The sequence below is a fragment of the Hemiscyllium ocellatum genome, chromosome 7 (genome assembly GCF_020745735.1).
Source record: "Hemiscyllium ocellatum isolate sHemOce1 chromosome 7, sHemOce1.pat.X.cur, whole genome shotgun sequence".
Lineage (NCBI taxonomy): Eukaryota > Metazoa > Chordata > Chondrichthyes > Orectolobiformes > Hemiscylliidae > Hemiscyllium > Hemiscyllium ocellatum.
In genome coordinates, this window is record NC_083407.1 from 92,238,640 (window position 1) to 92,259,153 (window position 20,514).

Below are 20,514 nucleotides of genomic sequence, written 5' to 3' on the forward strand. Positions count from 1 at the left end.
CCACAATAAAGAAGCATGCTATCTGGAGACAAAGGTGCATAATTCATGTTCTACTGGGCAGTGTCAAAGAATGTTAAACATGTTAGTTTTTCAAATAATAGATATTTACAGGGAGGTCCCATATTTACATCAGAGTTTGTACCTGATCCCAGCAAGGCAATTGTAGAATAGAATGATTGCTCGACTACTCTAGGTTTAAGGATGACCAACACAAGGCCTGGTAGGGTGGAGCATTTAAGAATAGTAAAGATCTGATTTATGTCCAAAGATCTGATTCTGTGTGTGTCAACTTTTCTAACTGCGAAGGGAAAAGTGATCTTCATTCAAAGCCAAAGTCAAAAGCCAAACTTCTCAACATCAGCTTTTGATTATTAAATGTTATTGGGCAGTCGTCCCAGAAAGTAAACACTGGTTCACACTGAGTTGGTTGCACCAGACAGGGTTCCCACTTATTGATACTATTCAGGGAATCACATTGCCCTGTAAAGCAGCTAGCTGTCATACTTTAACTCCAGGTCTCCTGCTGACACCACAGAGTGGCCACTTGGATCAGGGTCTGGAATATAGCAGGTACTTAAAATCACAGAATGATTGCAACATGGGAGTAGGCCATTCAGACTGTTAATTCCATGCCAGTTGTCTGCAAAGATAACATAGCTTGTCCTACTATTTTTTTTCCCATTGCCTTCCAAATGTTTCCATACTAAATGCTTATCTGATTTAATTTTCAAAGCCATGTTTGATTTTAAATTCACCATCTTTTCAGGAAAAAAATACTCCAGTTCCTAGCCACACACTGTCCAAAGCAACCTTTCTTCACCTGTGAATATTTTACAAATTGACAGCCCTCTGGTGCTGAGTCCTTCTGATAAAAGGAGCAATTTCTTTAGATGTACTCTGTCAAGATCTCTATTGATGTTGAAAGCCTCCAAAAGAGAAAATTTGGTAGAGGCTTTCAAAAGCACTGGAGGTCTTGATTAGATCAACAGGGAGAAAATGTTCTCACTCGTAAAAGGGTGAATAGCGAGAGAGCATAAAATGATTTAAAATGATTTGCAAAAGTAGCGAATGTGATTTGAGAAAACTTTTCACACGATGTGTGGTCCAGGTCTGGAATGCGCTATCTAGAAATGTGGTAGAGCAGGGTCATTGTGGAACTGAAGAGAGCATTAGATGATTATTTGATGAGAAAATAGATACAAAGATATAGACACCAGCTAGGGAATAGCACAAAGACATAATGCTCATGTGGAGAGCCAGTGCAGATACAGTAGGGTGAACTGTCTCCTCCTGCACCATAAGGTTTCTGTGATTCTGTCAAATTCTCCTGTCAACATTCTCTGCTCTCAGGAGAACAACCCAAGCTTCTTCAACAACGTAAGTGTAGCCCCTCATCCTTGGACCCATTCCAGCAAATCTTTCCACACATTCTCTCATACCTTCTCCAACAGTGCCCGGAAGTGCCCAGTTGTGACTGAAACAGTGTTTTATAAAGGTTCGTCATGATTTCCTTGCTTTCATGCTGCACACCTCTATGTACAAAGCCCCGGATCTTGAGTAATTTTTAGAATTGCTTTCTCCACTCTCCATTTGGCGACCTTCATTGGTTGTGTGCACATGTACCTTTGGCCTCTCCATTCCTATACCTCTTTCAAAATTACGCCTTCAGCTTATAATGTTGTTCCCTTTACTTCCAACAGAAATATCTCCAGAGAGGCTGGTATTCCTCCCCTAGTTGCCCTTTATTTACACATGAACAGTCCTTGACTTTAATACTGCCTCAATCAGAGTCTCTGGCATTCTCCTTTTCTTTTGTCAGCCAGGGCTCCCTGATTGGACCAGATTAACAGCTCCAATCAGGCAACTAATTTTCTGAGGTCCAGCTTGCTGACCTTGTTACAATCACTACACAATCAAAATGGATCATTCACAACTGTCTGTATTATATTTTATCATTCACCTAATTCATTCAAGTGTTGTGGGGGGTGGGGGGGAGGGGTCGGGCAAAAAGTGGAGTAAAAGAAGCAATCAAATCAGCTATGATATTAATAAATGGCAGAACAGGCTGAATTGGTCTACTCCTGCAGTTATTTCTTACAATTTCATGTTCTAGCTGCTATTTATGGAACTCTATTCTAGTAGCAATCTGCTAGTTGAAGAAAATTGGAAAATAGGCAAATACTTAAAGGCACAATATACTGTATTCTACAATTGTTTACAATTTTCCTGAATATAGTGCAAAGCATAGAAAAATACTTAAGTGCACAATATATTTGATCATTGTTTACAATGGTCCTGTAGGTAGTACACAGCAGAAGTGATTTGAAATGCTGGAAATTCTCATTTCTAGGCCAAACACGTATTCCCTGATAACACTATTTGGTAATACGTGACCTGATCACAGGCATCACGTTTGCAGCTAATCCAGAAATTTGACATTCTGTGAGGAGTTTGGGTTGAAAAAAATCATAATGGCACTAATACAAATTTATTGAAAAAAAAATATGGCTCAAAATGTCACCCTTCATACTGCCAATGTGTACAGGATCAGGGATGTCACCTGACTTTATAATTATCGGAAGGATGTGGAAGCTTTTGAAAGGGTTCAGAGGAGATTTACTAGAATGTTGCCTATTATGGAGGGAAAGTCTTACAAGAAAAGGCTGAGGGACTTGAGGCTGTTTTCATTAGAATAAGGTTGAATGGTGACTTAATTGAGACATATAAGAAAATCAGAGGCTTAGACAGGTTGGACATTGATGGCCTTTTTCCTCAGATGGTGATGGCTAGCACAAGGGGACATAGCTTTAAATTGAGGGGTGATAGATACAGGCCAATGTCAGAGGTAGTTTCTTTACTCAGAATAGTAGGGGCATGGAACACACTGCCTGCGACAGTAGTAGACTAGCCAACTTTAAAGGCATTTAAATGGTCATTAGATAGGCATGTGGACGAGAATAGAATAGTGTAGATTAGATGGACTTCAGATTGGTTTCAATGGTTCGTGCAACATCGAGGGCCAAAGGGCATTACTGTGCTGTAATGCTCTGAAATTTCAGTCAGCCAAGCATATATTTATGACAAACTGACTACCCAAGAGATAAAAAGGCAATATAGCATTTATTTGCCATTTTCATGATCTCAAGACATCTCAAAGTGCACTACAGTGTAGTAATGTAGGCTATGTGGCAGCTCAGTTACACACAGCAAGCTCTGGCAAACAGCAATGTCATATTGATTTTTAATAAGCTGGCACTTGTTTCCCATCTTAATTTCCTTTGAGGAAGTGATGGCGAGCCCTTTCCAGCAGTCCACCCAATGCAAATACAGCCACAGTAATATTATCAAAGAAGTTCCAGGATTTTGATCCAATGATAGTGAAGGAATGGTGACATATTTCCAAGTTGGTTGGAGGGGAACTTGCAGGTTTTAACATACTTGCAGGTATGTTGACCTTCATTGCAAGAGGGAATTAGTACAGGAGCAACAAAGTCTTCCTGCAGCTGTACAGGGCTTTGGTGATACCACAGCAGAAATATTGTGTGCTGTTTTTGTTTCCTTACTTAAGAAAGGCCATACTTGCTATAGAGATAATGCCATGATTGTTCACCAAACTGTTTCCTGTGCTAGACTGAGGTGAGAAATTTCTTCATTCAGAGAGTGGCTTTGGAAACCAAATTACTGAAGATATTTTTTTAAAAAACATGGATTTCTAAAGGTGCCAAGTGCTATGAAGAAGATAGAGGATCATCTACAATCACGATAAATAGCAGAGCAGGCTTGATAGACTCACTGCTCCTATTTTCTATATTTTTAAAATTTCTCTAATGTGTGTATTTATCTGTTCTAACTTTAACCCTACTGATGGTTGTGATTTACCTAGGTTGCTCGTATGTTACAGCCTTCTGTTGTATGGATTGACAATGCAGAGAAAGTCTTCTACAAGAAGGTTCCAAAGATGGAGAAAGAGGTAGGAGCAAAGTAGTTTTGTTCAATGGTATTGAGGCAGTTAGCTGACCCAGGTTATGAAGTCAGTATTTGTTATAGGCTTGGTTCAGTTGTTATTTTTTGTTGTTGTTTCATGAATGCGCATACATTTTAAAACTTCTTTTATGGGATGTGGACATCATTACCAGGACCACCATTTGTTACTCAGTTGCCCTTGAGACGGTGTTAGCAAGCTCCATGTCATAAATTACATAAAACATAGAACATTACAGCGCAGTACAGGCCCTTCGGCCCTCGATGTTGTGGCGACCTGTCATAACAATCTGAAGCCCATCTAACGTACACTATTCCATATACGTCCATATGCTTGTCCAATGATGACTTAAATGTACTTAAAATTGGCGAATCTACTATCGTTGCAGGCAAAGCATTCCATACCCTTACTACTCTCTGAGAAAAGAAACTACCTCTGACATTTGTCCTATATCTAACAACCCTCAATTTAAAGCTGTGCCCCCTCGTGTTCACTGTCACCATACTTGGAAAAAGGCTCTCCCTGTCCACACTATCTAACCCTCTGATTATTTTATATACCTCTATTAAGTCACTTCTCAACCTTCTTCTCTCTAACAAAAACAGCCTCAGCCTTTCCTCGTAAGACCTTCCCTTCATACCAGTAAATCTCCTCTGCACCATTTCCAAAGCTTCCACATCCTTCTTATAATGTGGTGACCAGAACTGTACACAATACTCCAAGTGCAGCCGCACCAGAGTTTTGTACAGCTGTAGCATAACCTCATGGTTCAGAACTCGATCCCTCTATTAATAAAAGCTAAAATACTGTATGCCTTCTTAACAACCCTGTCAACCTGGGTGGCAACTTTCAAGGATCTGTATACCTGGACACCAAGATCTCTCTGCTCATCTACACGACCAAGAATCTTACATTAGCCCAGTACTTCGCATTCTGGTTACTCCGACCAAACTGAATCACCTCACACTTGTCTGCATTAAACTCCATTTGCCACTTCTCAGCCCAGCTGTGCAGCTTATCTATGTTTTCTGTGACATACAACATCCTTTTTCACTATCCACAACCCCACCGACCTTAGTGTTGTCTGCAAATTTACTAACCCACCCTTCTACGCCCTCATCCAGGTCGTTTATAAAAATGATGAACAGCAGTGGACCCAACACTGACCCTTGCGGTACATCACTGGTAACTGGACTCCAGGATGAACATTTCCCATCAACCACCACCCTCTGTCTTCTTTTAGCAAGCCAATTACTGATCCAAATTGCTATATCTCCCACAATCCCATGCCTCCCGATTTTGTACAATAGCCTACTGTGGGGAACCTTATCGAATGCCTTGTTGAAATCCATATACACCACATCAACCAATTTACTCTCATCTACCTATTTGGTCACCTTCTCAAAGAACTCAATAAGGTTTGTGAGACATGACCTACCCTTCACAAAACCGTGCTGACTGTCCCTAATCAAACTATTCTTTTCTCGATGATTATAAATCCTATCTCTTATAACCTTTTCCAACACTTTACCAACAACTGAAGTAAGGCACATTGGTCTATAATTACCAGGAGTGTCTCTACTCCCCTTCTTGAACAGGGAACCACACTTGCTATCTTCCAGTCTTCTGGCACTATTCCTGTAGACAATGATGATTTAAATATCAATGCCAAAGGCTCGGCAATCTCCTCCTTGGATTCCTAGAGGATCCTAGGATAAATCCTATCCGGCTCAGGGGACTTATCTATTTTCACACTCTGCAAGATTTCTAATACTTCTTCCTTGTGAACCTCAATCACACCTAGTCTAGTAGCCTGTATCTTGGTATTCTCCTCGACAACATTGTCATTTTTTAGAGTGAATACTGTCAAAAAATATTCATTTAGTGCTTCCTCTATTTCCTCTGACTCCACACACAATTTCCCACAACTATCCTTGATTGGCCCTAAACTTACTCTCGTCATTCTTTTATTCCTTAAATACATATAGAAAGGGTTTACTCTAATCCTATCCGCCAACAACTTCTCATGTCTCCTCCTGGCTGTTCTGAGCTCTCTCTTTAAACCTTTCCTGGATACCTTGTAACCCACAGCTTCCTCCCAGCCTGACAGGTACATACTTATCTAGGACACACAGGAATGTTTCCTTGAATAAGCTCCACATTTCTAACATGCCCATCCCTGGCAGTTCCCTTCCCCTATGCTTCCTAAATCTTGCCTAATCGCTTCGTAATTGCCTTTCCCCCAGCTGTAACTCTTGTCCAGTAGTATACAGCTATCCCTTTTTATCACTAAAGTAAACATAACAGAATTATGATCGCTATCACCAAAGTGCTCACCGACTTCCAAGTCTAACACCTGGCCGTGCTCATTACCCAGTACCAAATCAAATCTAATCTAATCTAAATAAGTAGAAGGGATAAATGTAGGGGTATGGGTGAGTTGCGCTTCGGCAGGTCAGTGTGGACTCGTTGGACCGAAGGGCCTGTTTCCACACTGTAAGTAATCTAATCTAATCTAATCTAAATCTAACGTGGCCCCTTGTTGGCCTGTCTACAAATAGTGTCAGGAGGCCCTCCTGCGCACACTCAACAAAAACTGACCCACCTATAGTACTCGTACTATGGTGTTGCCAGTCAATATTTGGAAAGTTGAAGTCCCCCATGACAACTACCCTGTCTTTCTTACTCCAATCGAGAATCATCTTTGATATCCTTTCCTCTACGTCTCTGGAGTTATTCGGAGGCCTATAGAAAACTCCCAACAGGGTGACCTCTCCTTTCCTGTTGCTAACCTCAGCCCATATTACCTCAGTTGATGAGTCCCCAAACATCCTTTCTGCAACTGTAATACTGTTCTTGACCAACAATACCACCCCCTCCCCCCCGACTTTTACCATCTCTGTTCTTACTGAAACATCTAAATCCTGGAACCTGCAACAACTATTCCTGTCTCTGCTCTATCCAATTATCTGATGCAGTCTGATAGAAATTTAATTTGTGTCCCTTTCAAGTATGTTGAATTTACCAAGTGGAAGGCTATATATAGGTACAGATTGATAGCAAATCTTATTCATCCACTGCAAATGTTCCACTGTAGCATTATGAAAAAAACTTCTGTGCCCGACAAATAATCCATCTACCTATTTTCAGTTATGGAATAAAGTGCTTGGTAAATTATCAAACCGTCCCTGACAATCCTTTTAAAGCAAGGGATGTACATTTTATCAGTTTCCAAAAAAGGTTTGTGGGAAATTCAGTCGATTCGTGCTAGCCATCTGTCCAATACCTGGAACATCACATTTCTCCTTGTCTCTCCTTGTACAGCTGGAACCGAAGCGGTTAAAGAAATCTTTCCCACAAATACTCAAGTCCATTAAAGCAGAAGATCGTGTTCTGATTGTGGGCACATCGCGACGACCATTCGATGCAGAATTGAAGACTTTTTGTCGAGGTTTCCAGAAAATTGTGCTCATCCCTAGGCCAGATTATACCTCTCGATTTGGTGAGTATAGGTTACAGTGATCCTGTTGTAGAAGAAATGTTTTTGGATCTATGCCCCACTTTTATTGGCTTGCTGCGGTCCAGTGGATATTGAAAATCTATTGGACCAAAAGTCATGGCTGCGGGCAAAAAAAAAGATTATCTGCATCTGTTTGAATAATTGGAAGGAAATTCAGGTGAGTGCCTGAACTAGCTCAGTTGTCTACTGCTTGCTGTGTCAAGGTGATCCAGTGCACCTTGCGCCATTTCTGTTTAGCAGAGAAGCGAGCTCAGCACGGGAGGCTTGTCGACGTTGTCAACATGCCTCAGTCAGATCAAGAAGATTAGTTTTTGGTTGACAGGGCTCGTCCTGGTACACAAAGATGGCCTGGGATCAAGAGATGCTGGTCTTCTGGTGAAATATGGCTGAATGGTAAGTTGTTTGGGAACAGTGGGTGGTTAGCTGGAGCTGCAGTTGATGCAATGGATGCCAAAGGGGCATGATAGGAAATAATAATGTGTGTTTGGTAAGACACAGTAAGAAAACTAGTTTGGTCTCAAGGTGGAAATGCTGCCAAAAAGATTCAACTCCAAATTAGCCAAAAGAAGTAGGCCCAATATTTCTGTACATGGAACGATTGGTAAAACTGGTCATCAAAATGGCCACCTGTGAATGTGGAAAAGGGCATGGTGACAACAGACTTCCTAAAGCCAGAAACAACATGTATGAGCACTGCCTTTCTCACTATGTCCCCTGCGTAATAAAGTCGAACCAAATGCTCCTGTATATTTGGCCTTACTGAGCTGAAGTTCCAAAGATGAGGGCAAAGTACTGGAGCAGGGGCAAATGCTGGGAGCAGGGAGATAGACCATGAGAGAGGACAAAAGTCACAAAGAAGCATGGTTGTTGCTAAGAACTTACTCCAACCTTGCAGTAGCCATCACTAACTCACTGTACACTAGCATCTACTTAAATGTTTCTCATTGGAAGGCAACTGTGCCCATTGTTTGGCTTTGACATAGCACTGTCAGGTAGAGTTTCTGTGCCCGTACACTCCTTCTGGCATTTTCATGAAACAAGCCTCGTCACTTTACAATAGAGACAAATTCTAATAAAATGAATCTCTGGTTTTTGTCCAGGTTGTCAGCCATTCCCACCAGCAAAATAGGAAGTCCAATAGAAGCATGCCCATCAAAAGCCGATGTTCGGGATCCTTCATTCTGGGTTAGCCAAACTCATGCTTGTTGTAGACTATGCAAACCAACTGGGGTAGATTTAGCACATACAATCACATGCAAGCCATTGTGATCAAGTTCTCTGTGAAAGTCAGTTCAAACCCAGTAAGTTTGGCTAAACCTGTGCGAAAGTCAAAATGCTTGGAGACAGAAAGATCAGCAAGTGGAAATCTTGGTGCAAAGTGGGAGATTCCAACAGTGAATTTGAAATTACCATGTACAGTCCTTGCTAAAAGTCAATATCTTGCAGCCAGTGGGGTGGTACTGCAGAGGAGCACTAGGACAGGCAAAGACACAGGAAAAACAGCTACTCAGTCAGGGAAATTCCCAGAATGATTAGTTAACATTTAACTATGATAATGGGACAGTTCATGGGACTGAAATGTTTGTTTTATGATGGATTTTGTTTTTGTATTGTGGCCAAGAAATAATCATGATTGTCATTAATGGGAGTTCAGTAATGTGTAGAGTTGGAGTTGAATGCTGGAGGGTGATTGCCTTTACTGATATTGCAGATGGATAAGTTGACCACAGATGGCTGGTCCAGAAAGGGGATGTGTTGCATATTCTCTTCCCTTAATCCTGCTCCTGAACGGGTCACCATTTAAGGAAGCACTGTGTCCTCGTGATGACAGAATTTTACAGTGTGCAGCAGACCACCACAATCATTGACATGTGCTCCTGCCTTCTCGAACAGTCTCCCATGCAAGACTTTGTCAAAAACCCATGTAGACTCCGTCAACTACGCTACCTTCATGTACACACTTAGTCAACTCCTCAAAGAATATCAAATTTGTTGGACATGATCTTCCTCTGATAAAACCATGCTGATTGTCTTTAATTAATAGTTGCCTCTCTAAGTGGGGATTAATTTTGTCCTTTGGAATTTTTTCTCGTAGTTTCCCAACAACTGATGTCAGGCATAATGGCCTGTAGTTTCTGGTTTATCCCCAGTATCTTGAAAATTGGTATCACATTAGCTGAATCCAATCATCCGGTACCCCTACTATGGCCTTGAGGATTTGAAAATTCATGTCAGAGCACCTGCAATCTTCTCCGTTGACTCCCACAGTAGCCAGGGATATATCTCTGTCGACAGTGTGGTGCTGGAAAAGCACAACAGGTCAGGCAGCATCCGAGGAGCAAGAGAATCGACGTTTTGGGCAAAAGCCTTTCGCAGTCCATCCGTAGTCCTCACTTTTGGCTGGGATATATCTCATCTGGACCTGGGGATTTATCCATTTGCAAGTCTGCTAAAACTGTTAATCTCTCTCTCAATACCGATCACAGTCTTTCTCCCTGATTTGAGGCCTACACGAACCTTCTCTATTGTGAAATTAGATACAAAGTATTCATCTAAGATCTCAGCTCTGTATCTGGCTCAATACACAGATTGCCATGTCGGAGCTCGTGGGATCGAATGCAATTTGGCAAATTGAATCCAAACTCGACTTTGTGGCAGGAGGCAGAGAGTGATGGCCAAAGAGCATTTTCATGACTGGAAACCTGAGTCCAATCACAAAGCACAATGTTTGGGGCTGATTCCCTTACTATTTGTAGTATATGTTAATGGCCTAGATATGAATGCAGGAGGTATGATCACTAACTTCACAGATGTCAGAAACATTGGTGGTTTGGAAATAACAATGAAGAGAGCTTTGGATTATAGGATGTCATAGATGGGCTGAGTAATGGTAGATGGAATTAATCCTGAAAGGTGAAAAGTGATCCATTCTTGGAAGACTAACGAGGTAAGGGAGTACATGTTGAAGAGTAGGACTCTAGGAAGTGCCAAGGATCAGAGAGACCTTAGTGTGCATGTCCATAGATTCTTGAAGAAAGCTGGACAAATTGGTAAGGTGGTTAAGTCAGCATATGGGATATTTGTCTTTATTGGTTGAGGCATTGAATACAAGAGCAGGGAGGTTATGATGGAGTAAAAAGTGAGGTCTGCAGATGCTGGAGATCAGAGCTGAAAATGTGTTGCTGGTTAAAGCACAGCAGGTCAGGCAGCATCCAAGGAACAGGAAATTCGACGTTTCGGGCCAGAGCCCTTCATCAGGATTCCTGATGAAGGGCTCTGGCCCGAAACGTTGAATTTCCTGTTCCTTGGATGCTGCCTGACCTGCTGTGCTTTAACCAGCAACACGTTTTCAGGTTATGATGGAGCTCTAGTTAGGCCACAGCTGGAGTATTGTGTACAGTTCTGGTCATCACATCGTATGAAGGATGTGATTGAACTTGAGAGGATGCAGGGAGATTCACCAGGATGTTGCCTTGGCTGCAGTGATTCAGTATACTGGGTTTGGTTTGCTTAGAGCAGAGAAGGCTAAGGGGGGACCTAAATGAGGTGTACAAAATTCTGAGGAATTTAGTTCGGAGAGCTAGGACGCAACTTTCAGAATTTGTAGTTCACACAGTTCATTAATGTCCAAGGCTACCATCCATCGTAGGGTGTTCACACATGTCTTTCACCTTTACTCTTTGTATTGGATGGTGCTATGACTGTCAATGCCCAGTGTGAGTTATCTCGGGTGATCACATATATCTCACTTCTTTATCATGGCAGGTTACTCGGTGAATGGGGTTGAAGGTTCTGGCAATATGTTATCAAGCCAGTTGAACACAACTTGAGATGCTGCAGGCCAGGAATTTCCCCACAGCCTGTGAGATCACTCCCACAAGCCCAGGGATGACAGCCAAGAAGGCTAAGATGGTTCCCCAGTTTTCTGAGCTGCCCTGCAGTCACCACTACAGATGGGGCCTTCAGCAGAAAAGTCATCATTTTCCTGTGTGACTATGCCAGAACGATGTCACAAAAGACCTGTAAAGCCTGGGCAGAGATCACAGAGATCTTCTTGATGCAAGAAGAGTTGGCTCAGCATCAAGTATTTTCTGCAGTCCATTAGGAGAAGTGACATCTTCTTCTCTCTGCTATCCCACTCTTACACGGGTATAGCTAACTCTGTTACTGCACAGGCATCTCACAAAGCCTCATCCTCTACAAGCCTTAACATCACAAACAATCTGGTGACACAGGTCTGGCAGTAACACCACTGATGTGTGTCTGCAGCAAGTGAAGGAAGAAATAGCTGAGGTCTAAGACCAGGCACCTGCGCTCCACCGTGCTGAAGGCGTATCTTTGTACTTAGTCATAAGGGACATAGTCGACCTGCAGAGAAAGGCTGAGGGACATTAGGCAGATTTGCTGAAATGAAAGAGGAAGGAGTCTATCCACATTCTCATTGTCATGGTGCTGGTGTGCAGCTCACTCAGCAGAAGGAGTGGCAGTCATCTTGGAGACCCAGCTCCAGTAGAACGCTAAGTGGCTGTCGGATCTGTGCTAAGTCCTGTCGTCCATTGCTCTGGTCATAGGTTCTGAGCATCAGCGAGAAGGGACAGGGTGTGAGGCACCTCAGCCTCACTCCAGGTGACCTCTAGGAGACAGGGTGGTACCTACTGGCACCAAGTGGGAGGAGGAGTGAGACATAAGCATCCCATGTGCTTCATTTCAGTATACTCTAACGGTGTCCAACCCTTCCCAACCTCCCTGCTGCCTCTGCATGCCTTAGTTCTAGGAGTTCAGGCTGAGGAAGGTGATCCTGCCCCTGTGCAGGAGACTCTCAGCAAGCCCAAAGCCCACAAGAGCAACCGGCCAAATCTTCAAGGTCATCAGGACACACAATGCAGCATGCTCCCTCCATCCCAACTGAAACAATCTCGTCTGCACCGAGATACAGTGAAAACAGAGGGAACAAATAACCTTCTGAAGACACATTGGTGGCATGGGTTTTCAGCCATTGTACATAATGTGCACTTTGGGAAATAAGTACTCATTGGTGTTGTTCTAGAACTTACTGTAGTTTTATTGCCTCAACTGGACTACAGTAAATTATCAAATGTGAAAAATGTGGAGCATCTTCAACTGACGAAAGGATGCATTGTGTTGCAGTCACCATACCTTGGCTCCTCTCTCATAATCAGCAAGATGGGTGACTGGCGCTAGCCTCATCTGTCAGGGAGCTGCAGCCCTGTGCGTTATAGGTGACTAGGCACAGCTGATGAATCCTGAGGATACTGGGGCGAATGTTGAGTACTGTTGGAAGAAGCCAGGCTTTAAGGGAGTGATGGCAGAATCTGTCATGTGTCTATAAGCTCCAGGAGGGAAAGCCCTGACTCAAGTCTGGAATCCTTAAAGCCACACTACAACATTTAACTCTGTGAGGAGGCCAGTGGGCAGCTCGCATATTCAATTAATATAATGGCAGAGTGTGATTCAAGGAGTAAATGCACATTTGGCAGCTAATAGTACAGGATGTGTTGTCAGAGGGGACACTCAGCATTGAAAGGATGCACTATAAGTTCATTACTTTCTGAAATACTGCAAGAAATAAAGATGCATAACGATGAGTCTCAGGTCAAGGTACAAGCTCGTCGCCCTCATGAGACAGTAAACTGCCTGATGTGACTCATGACTTTGGTGACCACTTTTGAAGAAAGATCCAGGAGTGCCTAATACTGAAACTGTTCTCTGCATCAGAGCTGTTTCAGCACTAATCTCAGTCCAGATCAAGTTTTGCACACGTACTGTAGCTTTTACAGACATGAGGATTTCACAATTAGCTGAAAGCAAAAGTCAACTAGTCAATCCCTGGGGAACATTGTATACATCAAGGGGAGGGCTGACAGCAAATTGCACAAATGAAATAATAACCTGAACAGACAATTCTCAACAGAGCTCAGTCATCCTGGAAGTGGGTGATTATAAGGTTCCCTCTGGCCTCTCAAGGTCTCTCTGGATCATTACCCTGTTTTCCTCTCTTTGACAGGTCATCTGGTCCAAATCAGGATTCTAAACCTCATCTTCTCCCTCAGAGGTTTCCTCTCACTGCCAGTTTTCTTGATCATCTTACAAATTTCATCCCCATTTTAGTGATTAAGACTGTGGAGAGTGCAGTGCCCCACCATGATGTGGGACAGCCTGTCTCTCGTTTTCTGTATCACACTGCCTGACTGGTCCACACATTGGAACCTTAGCTGCAGCAGGTGATATCTGTTCCTTTTTCAGTAGGAGGCTGAGGGGTGACCTTATATAGGTTTATAAAATCATAAGAAGTATAGATAAGATTCTACATTAGAGTGGTGCTGGAAAAGCACAGCCGTTTAGGCAGCATCCGAGGAGCAGGAAAATCGATGTTTCGGGCAAAAGCCCTTATAGCAAAAGTCCTTTCTCTAGGGTAGGGGAGTCTAAAACTAGAGAGCAAGGTTTAAGGTGAGAGGGGAAAGGTTTAAAAGAGACTTAAGGGGTAACTTTTTCATACAAGCAATCATTTATGTATTGAATGAACTGTCTGAGGAAGTGATAGATGCAGGCAGTTACAATATTTAGAAGATATTTGGACAGGTACATGAAGTGGAAGGGTTTTGAGGGATATGGACCAAACTAAACTAATTTGGGAAACCTGGCTGGCATCAATAAGTTGGACTGAAGAGTCTGTTCCCGTGCTGCATGGCTCTATGACAACAGAGTGAAAATTACTTAGCGGGTGTCATCAGTCCATCAAGAATCCTTGTCTGGTCCAGGGTCTTTAAAGGCGGCTGGCAAATGTGCACAGCCCAGGATGAACAGATTAAAGCAGTTCCCATGATTTCTAGTGCCGAACAGCCAAAATCTCATCATTGTGGTTACAAATAATCTAAGCATTGAGGGAGTGGAATTCCTTTCTGTTCATAAAGGCTGCTGATTCATGTTGAGTGCTCTGGAAGCTAGCTGGATATAATCGATGACAGCCTGAACCTGTGGGAGATCAGGAGTGGCTCCATTGGCTTGTTGCTCTTGCTGTATAACTCGCTACGTCAAGCCAGAATAAAGTCAGCCCCTGTGAGAAAAGCATCAAAGACATCCTCGATGCACCGATGAGTTGGTGACTATGAAATGCCACAGAGGTCCCTGAGACAATCCTCTGGCAAAAGATTTCTGGCTACCAGGCTGGGATTGCCATGTAAGCTTTCTGATTGCAAGTGTTTATCAATTGGCATTGATCTGACACAATTGCTCAATCTTCCTGCACTGGCCGTCAGTCATTTGCAGATAGCTATACCTAAGGTAATAAATCCCGTTCTGTGCCACAGCTGTCCTCTGCTGTGATTGATCTTACTCTGCTGCATCTTCCTCTGAAGCTTATGCAATGGCTAATGGTGTCTGTTTTGTTGCAAACTGAATTGGCTGTGCTGTCTTCTGAGGAGGATCCTTTGCAGTCTTACTACTGCAGGACTCAGCTCTGCCATTCTGTCTTAACTTGCAACAGGCAACAGTAAGAGAAAATACACGGCCTTAGTAAGACTACACCTTCAGGAAGTAAGTTTGCTCGCTGAGCTGGAAGTTTTGTTTTCAAATGTTTCGTCACCACACTAAGTAACATCATCAGAGACCCTCTGGTGAAGCACTTGTGTTAGTGACCCACTTTCTATTTATGTGCATAAATACAAAGTGGGTTATTAACACAAGTGCTTCACTGGAGGCTCACTGATAATGCTACCGAGTGTGGTGATGAAAGGTCTGAAATTGAACCTTCCACCTATGCGAGTAAACTTACATTCAGAACCTCAACCTGAAATCTTCTGCAAGCTCAAGGACATCCTCATCCCTGACATCCTTCCCGAAGAGTCTTCAGTTTGTGACCTTACAAAGGGGAGTGTTCCACCGGGACAAGGTCCCAAACATGTGCTCCATTCAATCCTGTGAGAGGACAACATTGTGCCATGACCCTTACAGGAGCTTGCAGGTAGTTACTGCAGCAGCATTTCCTTCCAGCCTGACAATACCCCTGAACATGCACATTAGTCATCCTGAGTATTTGCAGCATGGCCGAAGAAAAAGGATTACATGGCTTTAGCGTGAAGTAGCTGTCTGCTTTTTTTTGACAAAATCAGTAATATATTCGGTGCTATTTCTTTAATATCAAAACCCTATTGCAACGCTGACTTTTGGATCAATAGAATGTGGTTTCAGTTTTGTGTTCTCTGCAGTTACTTGCAGGCTCTGCTTATGGCTTCTTTGAGTCTGCTCTTGTTTTGTGCCCCTGACAAGCCTTCACCTTCCCAGCCCCTCCATTTCGGTAGAGCCCCTTTAACCTGAGCATGAACGTCCCTGCTTTACCCTGGAACCTCAGACCATTGATGTACCTTTTCTGACTCTGCACTGCATCCACATCATTTCAAGGCCTGTGTGACCATGACTTGTTTTGAACACCTCCCGCCAGCGCCTCACAGAAGCATCAACAATATGAGGAAGCACACATTCATACAGTGAGTTGCAGTTCAGATCTGGATTGGATTGCCTGAAGGGATCTGACGTTGGTTCAGTTGGAGCTTGCAGAAGGAAACTGGATAAGCACTGAAGAGAAAACAAAGTGCTGGGCTACAGGGAAAGGGCAGTGGGACTCAATGTTCTGCTTGCATGGATATGACAAACTGCATGGCCTCCTTCTGTGTTATAGATTTCTATAAGTCTGCATTTTTACAATGCTACGCCCAAAATCCCACAATCTTTTACACCATGTCATTTGATTATGCCAGTTTGCAAATGTTGAAAACCCTATGCCTACCTGGTTAAACAGAAGTAAAATTTACCGGGTGCCATTGACTTTTTGAGCATGTTGCTTCAATCCAAAAATTACTAATTTAAATATTAGCAGGTGAATACTAAGGCATTTTCACAAACTTCAAGCATATCCTAATTTTAACAATTCGCATTTAACATCTTTGGTAAAATAACAGTCAACTAAACACAGTGCAAATATGTATTCTTCTGATATCACCAACAGTAAATTTAAACCTTCACGTTGTGCTTTACAATGTTATTTTCAGTGAGAAACTAATTAAAACTCTCACCTTTCAGTGTTATGGCGGAACTTCATTCAACAAAATGGTGGGATTCTGACCCGTTCGTTGGACTTGAGTTCCCTAGCTAAGGTCACTGATGGTTATACCCAGGGGCATCTTAGCCAAGCGGCAAAATATATTCTAACCGAGCAACGCATAAAGCAGCTACACACCAAACCCCTAACCGCAGTGGAGTTTATTACTCCTTTGGCCAGGCTAGATCCTGTATTTAAGGAGGAGGAGGAAACATTCAAGGTAAGGAGCAACTTTTCAAAAGGGCACAGTTGATATCCACTTGATAACTGAAGTGATCAAAAGGATGTGTTGGTGCTTTCAGAGAGAAGCCTATCCCGTGTAAGTTACTAAGCAATAACAAGCTTTGGTCAGTTTGCCAGGGAAGAGGATAATGTTTTACTCTCCAAACTCTGCCTCGTCGTAATGGGAGAGATTTGAAACAGACATTTGTTAATTTTCCACATAAACACAAATCAGCCTCACCAAGTCTGTGCAATTTCTGGTGGTCTACTCAAGCTTGCTATTAGTTTAACCTTGGCACCGGTAAAACTTTGAAGGTACAAAAACAAAGTTCCAGTTGTTTTTTTTTTCCCGGCAGCTCTATGGGGATGTTATGTAATTCTAGGACAATTTCACTTATTAAGTATTTGAGGAGCAATTTTAACCAAACTCTTTGGGGATCAGTCAGACTGCTGGCTTGACAGTTCACACAGTCATCATCACTGGGAAGTCAAATTGTTCCAGGTGTTACGTTCCAACCTGTCAGTTTCCCATCAGCCTTATGCAATCTAGGCAAACTGTCGGGGCATTCCATAAGGGATGCTTGGTCAACAAGGGAGTCAAGGGTTAAGGGTCCAGAAAGTGGAGTTGAGACCTCAACCAGATTAGTCATGAACTTATTGAATGGTGGAGCAGGCTTGAAGGTCAAAAGGCCAACTCCTGCTCATAAATCTTAAATTCCTATGTTTAGACAGGACCGTACTAAGGCCTTTTCTCGAACAGGAGAAAGTGAGGACTACAGATGCTGGAGATCAAAGTCAAGAGTGTGGTGCTGGAAAAGCATCCGAGGAGCAGGAGAATCAATGTTTTGGGCATAAGCCCTTCATCAGGAATGAGGCCTCAATTCTCCTGCTCCTAGGATGCTGCCTGACCGGCTGTGCTTTTCCAGCACCATACTCTCAACCCAAACTCTCACAGCAGCGAAATTGTCTCCTCTTTTCAACACCTTGATTTACTTTGGCACCCGCTACTACCATGCTTCGATGGCCGTCTCTCAAGGAAAAAAGCCTCAAAATCAGTATTGGCTAATAAATTGTTCACAGAAACTATGAAGAGGTAGTCTTCTGTCCCTGGGGTCCTTGATCCAAGGAGAAGTCTGCTGTCAGCTTATTCAATACTAATTTGGAAAAAGATACAGCTAGCTTTCTGTAAAGTAGGTGACATAGGGATCATGTTCTCCAGCTGATAGGATCCCTGCTATCTCCACAAGATTGAATCCATCAAGTTCCATTCGTACTCTCAAACCATTCCATGGTACTGCACAGCTAATAGTCAATGTTATAACATAAGTATGTTATAATATTAGTCACAGCTATACCATAGGTAAATAAGTACCATACAACACTGTTATGCAATGACTAAATAGGTAATAATAGTCACGGCTGTAGAGTTCAGGTAAATTTGACAGCAATCATACGGACACTCATGCGTCACAAACAGTCATTTCCTCAGTTTTGGTGGTATTGGTTGAAGTCATTGGAAGACTTTCTTGATGTTCTGTTATGGGCTTTTTGAATTTTTATACTAGCTCAGGCTAGATTTCTGAGTTAATTTAAAAAAAAATCTGTTAATTGATTGTATGTAAAAGTAAGGTTTCCATTTTTATACTTTGTACTGTACACATTCCAACTTTCTAGCAGGGTACTAACACATGACTACTGAAGTCACAGCTACAACACAGGTTGCCTTAGGGCCTCTGCATAGTCATTAAACATATCTCTGCTTTCTGCTCTGATAGTTGTAGCATATGATCCATTACATCTACCTTGTGGGTTGACTGAGCCTAGGTTTTGTGACTTATTCAGAAAACTGCATTTTTGGCAGTGCAGCACTCCCTTAGCATGTGCAGAAGTATTGCTAGGTTACAGACTTAAGTCTTTAAACCAGATCTTGAATCTGTGAAGTCCTGATTCTGAGATAAGAGGCATCACTGAGTAACAGGTCCTGGGCCACTTATGTGTGATCTTCAGTTTGAGAATAAGACCAGGCTGAATTTTGTTGGATTGTCAGTCTCATGAAGTGTAAAGGGTGGACGTTCATCTTAACCAATTAGTTGAACTGGTTATTATGACATGACCCACTCACATTACACTCCATCCAATATTCAGCTCTCAATGGAAGTGAAAACAGATGGATCAGCTGTGACCAGGGATATGTGATATTTAAACATTGAAACCTGTATGAAGCAGCACAATACACCTCAGGCATAACTGCTTGTCTGTTTTACTCTAGGATTGGTATGCCAAAACACCGCTGGGCAAGAAGAGAGCCAAAGCTGCAAAGGAACAAGGAAGCGATAAAGGAAAAGAGAAGGGGAAAAAGGGAAAGAAAGAAAAGAAAAAAGGAAAGAAGAAAAAATAGCAAAATATTGAAGTTCTTGAAGTCAGGTGTATATTTATATTGAATTCAGTCAGTTGTAAGTATTGAGACAGGTTTTGAGAGTGCCGATTATAATTAAGTTAATCAAAAGAACAGTAATGGTTACGGCACTAAATAGTTCCCTTTCAATCAACATAATTAAATCATTCGCAATGCACAATTGTATGATGTCATTTCCTGCAACCATTAACTTTGGAAATAACAGCAAAAGCTTGTGATTTTCTTAGGAGCAGAAAGCATGGCGTGAATTCTACCAAATGGCAGCTGTAGTTGTGAGGAAATGACTCAGTTCATCTTTTTGTGATGCTAAGGTGGTGTATATTATGTTAATAAAAATAAATTTGAAATATTGGTTTGACAAAAATCATTGAATTTCTGAATCATTGCTAATGATGCATGGTCAAGGAATTTCTAAAATAATGTGGTTAGAATTTACACTAACACTTTTTAATGAGGCATATTACTCTCAGTAAAATATCACAGATTCTCCATCAGATTGTCAGTATTTTTTTTAGACCATGATACAGATGCAAAAGAAACTCTCTGCTGGTTGTGTTGTATTCCTATGGTCTCTGTCTGAATAATGGTTGGCACTTTCATCATTGGTTTTGTTTCCAGTTAAACAGTTAGTTAATTTATTTTGTGAATGTGTTAAATGGATCCTGAACTGAGTAATTTACTGCCTGATATATTCTATTTTTCAATAAGTCAGAGGTTGTTCCTCCAGGTTTTATAACATGTTTTACCTAAAGATGGTGGTGTTGATCACAAATCATTTGCTCTGACTTTTTAAGCTAGTTTTTCAATCTAAGTAAAAGTTCTATCATAAGAAAATGTGATCTAATAATGTAAAACTTCAAATATTGATGGTTCAGATCAGATTTAGAACCACAGAGTCAAACCAAACAGTTTCATTGAAAGAGAAGTATATTTAGTAGAGTTTTAATATCCATGGAGTTGGAAGTGTATGTAAAGAACAGACTTTTTAAACCCAGGTTCAAATACACGGTTCCATTACCAAGATTAGTTTGCTAATTTCAATACAGTTTTTTACAAAATTGTTCAAAAACCTAAATATTCTCACCACATTCAACAGACCTTTGCAACTTTGGCCGTTTGGGGTGGCACAGTGGCTCTGTGGTTAGCACTACTGCCTCACAGTGCCAGGCTGAAAATGTGTTGCTGGAAAAGCGCAGCAGGTCAGGCAACATCCAAAGAACAGGAAATTCGTCGTTTTGGGCATAAGCCCTTCATCAAGA

The 20,514-nt window shown here is 42.0% G+C and overlaps 1 protein-coding gene across 4 annotated transcripts in view; it reads left to right on the forward strand.

The window, feature by feature from the left end:
- iqca1 (IQ motif containing with AAA domain 1) overlaps positions 1-19,566 on the forward strand; it is a 193,671-nt gene extending 174,105 nt beyond the window's left edge. For 3 of the 4 annotated variants that reach the window (XM_060827500.1, XM_060827499.1, XM_060827501.1), the window contains 4 exons: positions 3,884-3,970; positions 7,307-7,484; positions 16,599-16,837; positions 19,109-19,566. In XM_060827500.1, the coding sequence (XP_060683483.1) occupies positions 3,884-3,970; positions 7,307-7,484; positions 16,599-16,837; positions 19,109-19,237 (633 nt within the window). In that variant the 3' untranslated portion in view covers positions 19,238-19,566. The remainder of the gene's footprint in view (positions 1-3,883; positions 3,971-7,306; positions 7,485-16,598; positions 16,838-19,108) is intronic. The other variant, XM_060827502.1, reaches the window with a different exon arrangement.
- The last annotated feature ends 948 nt before the right edge of the window (positions 19,567-20,514 follow it).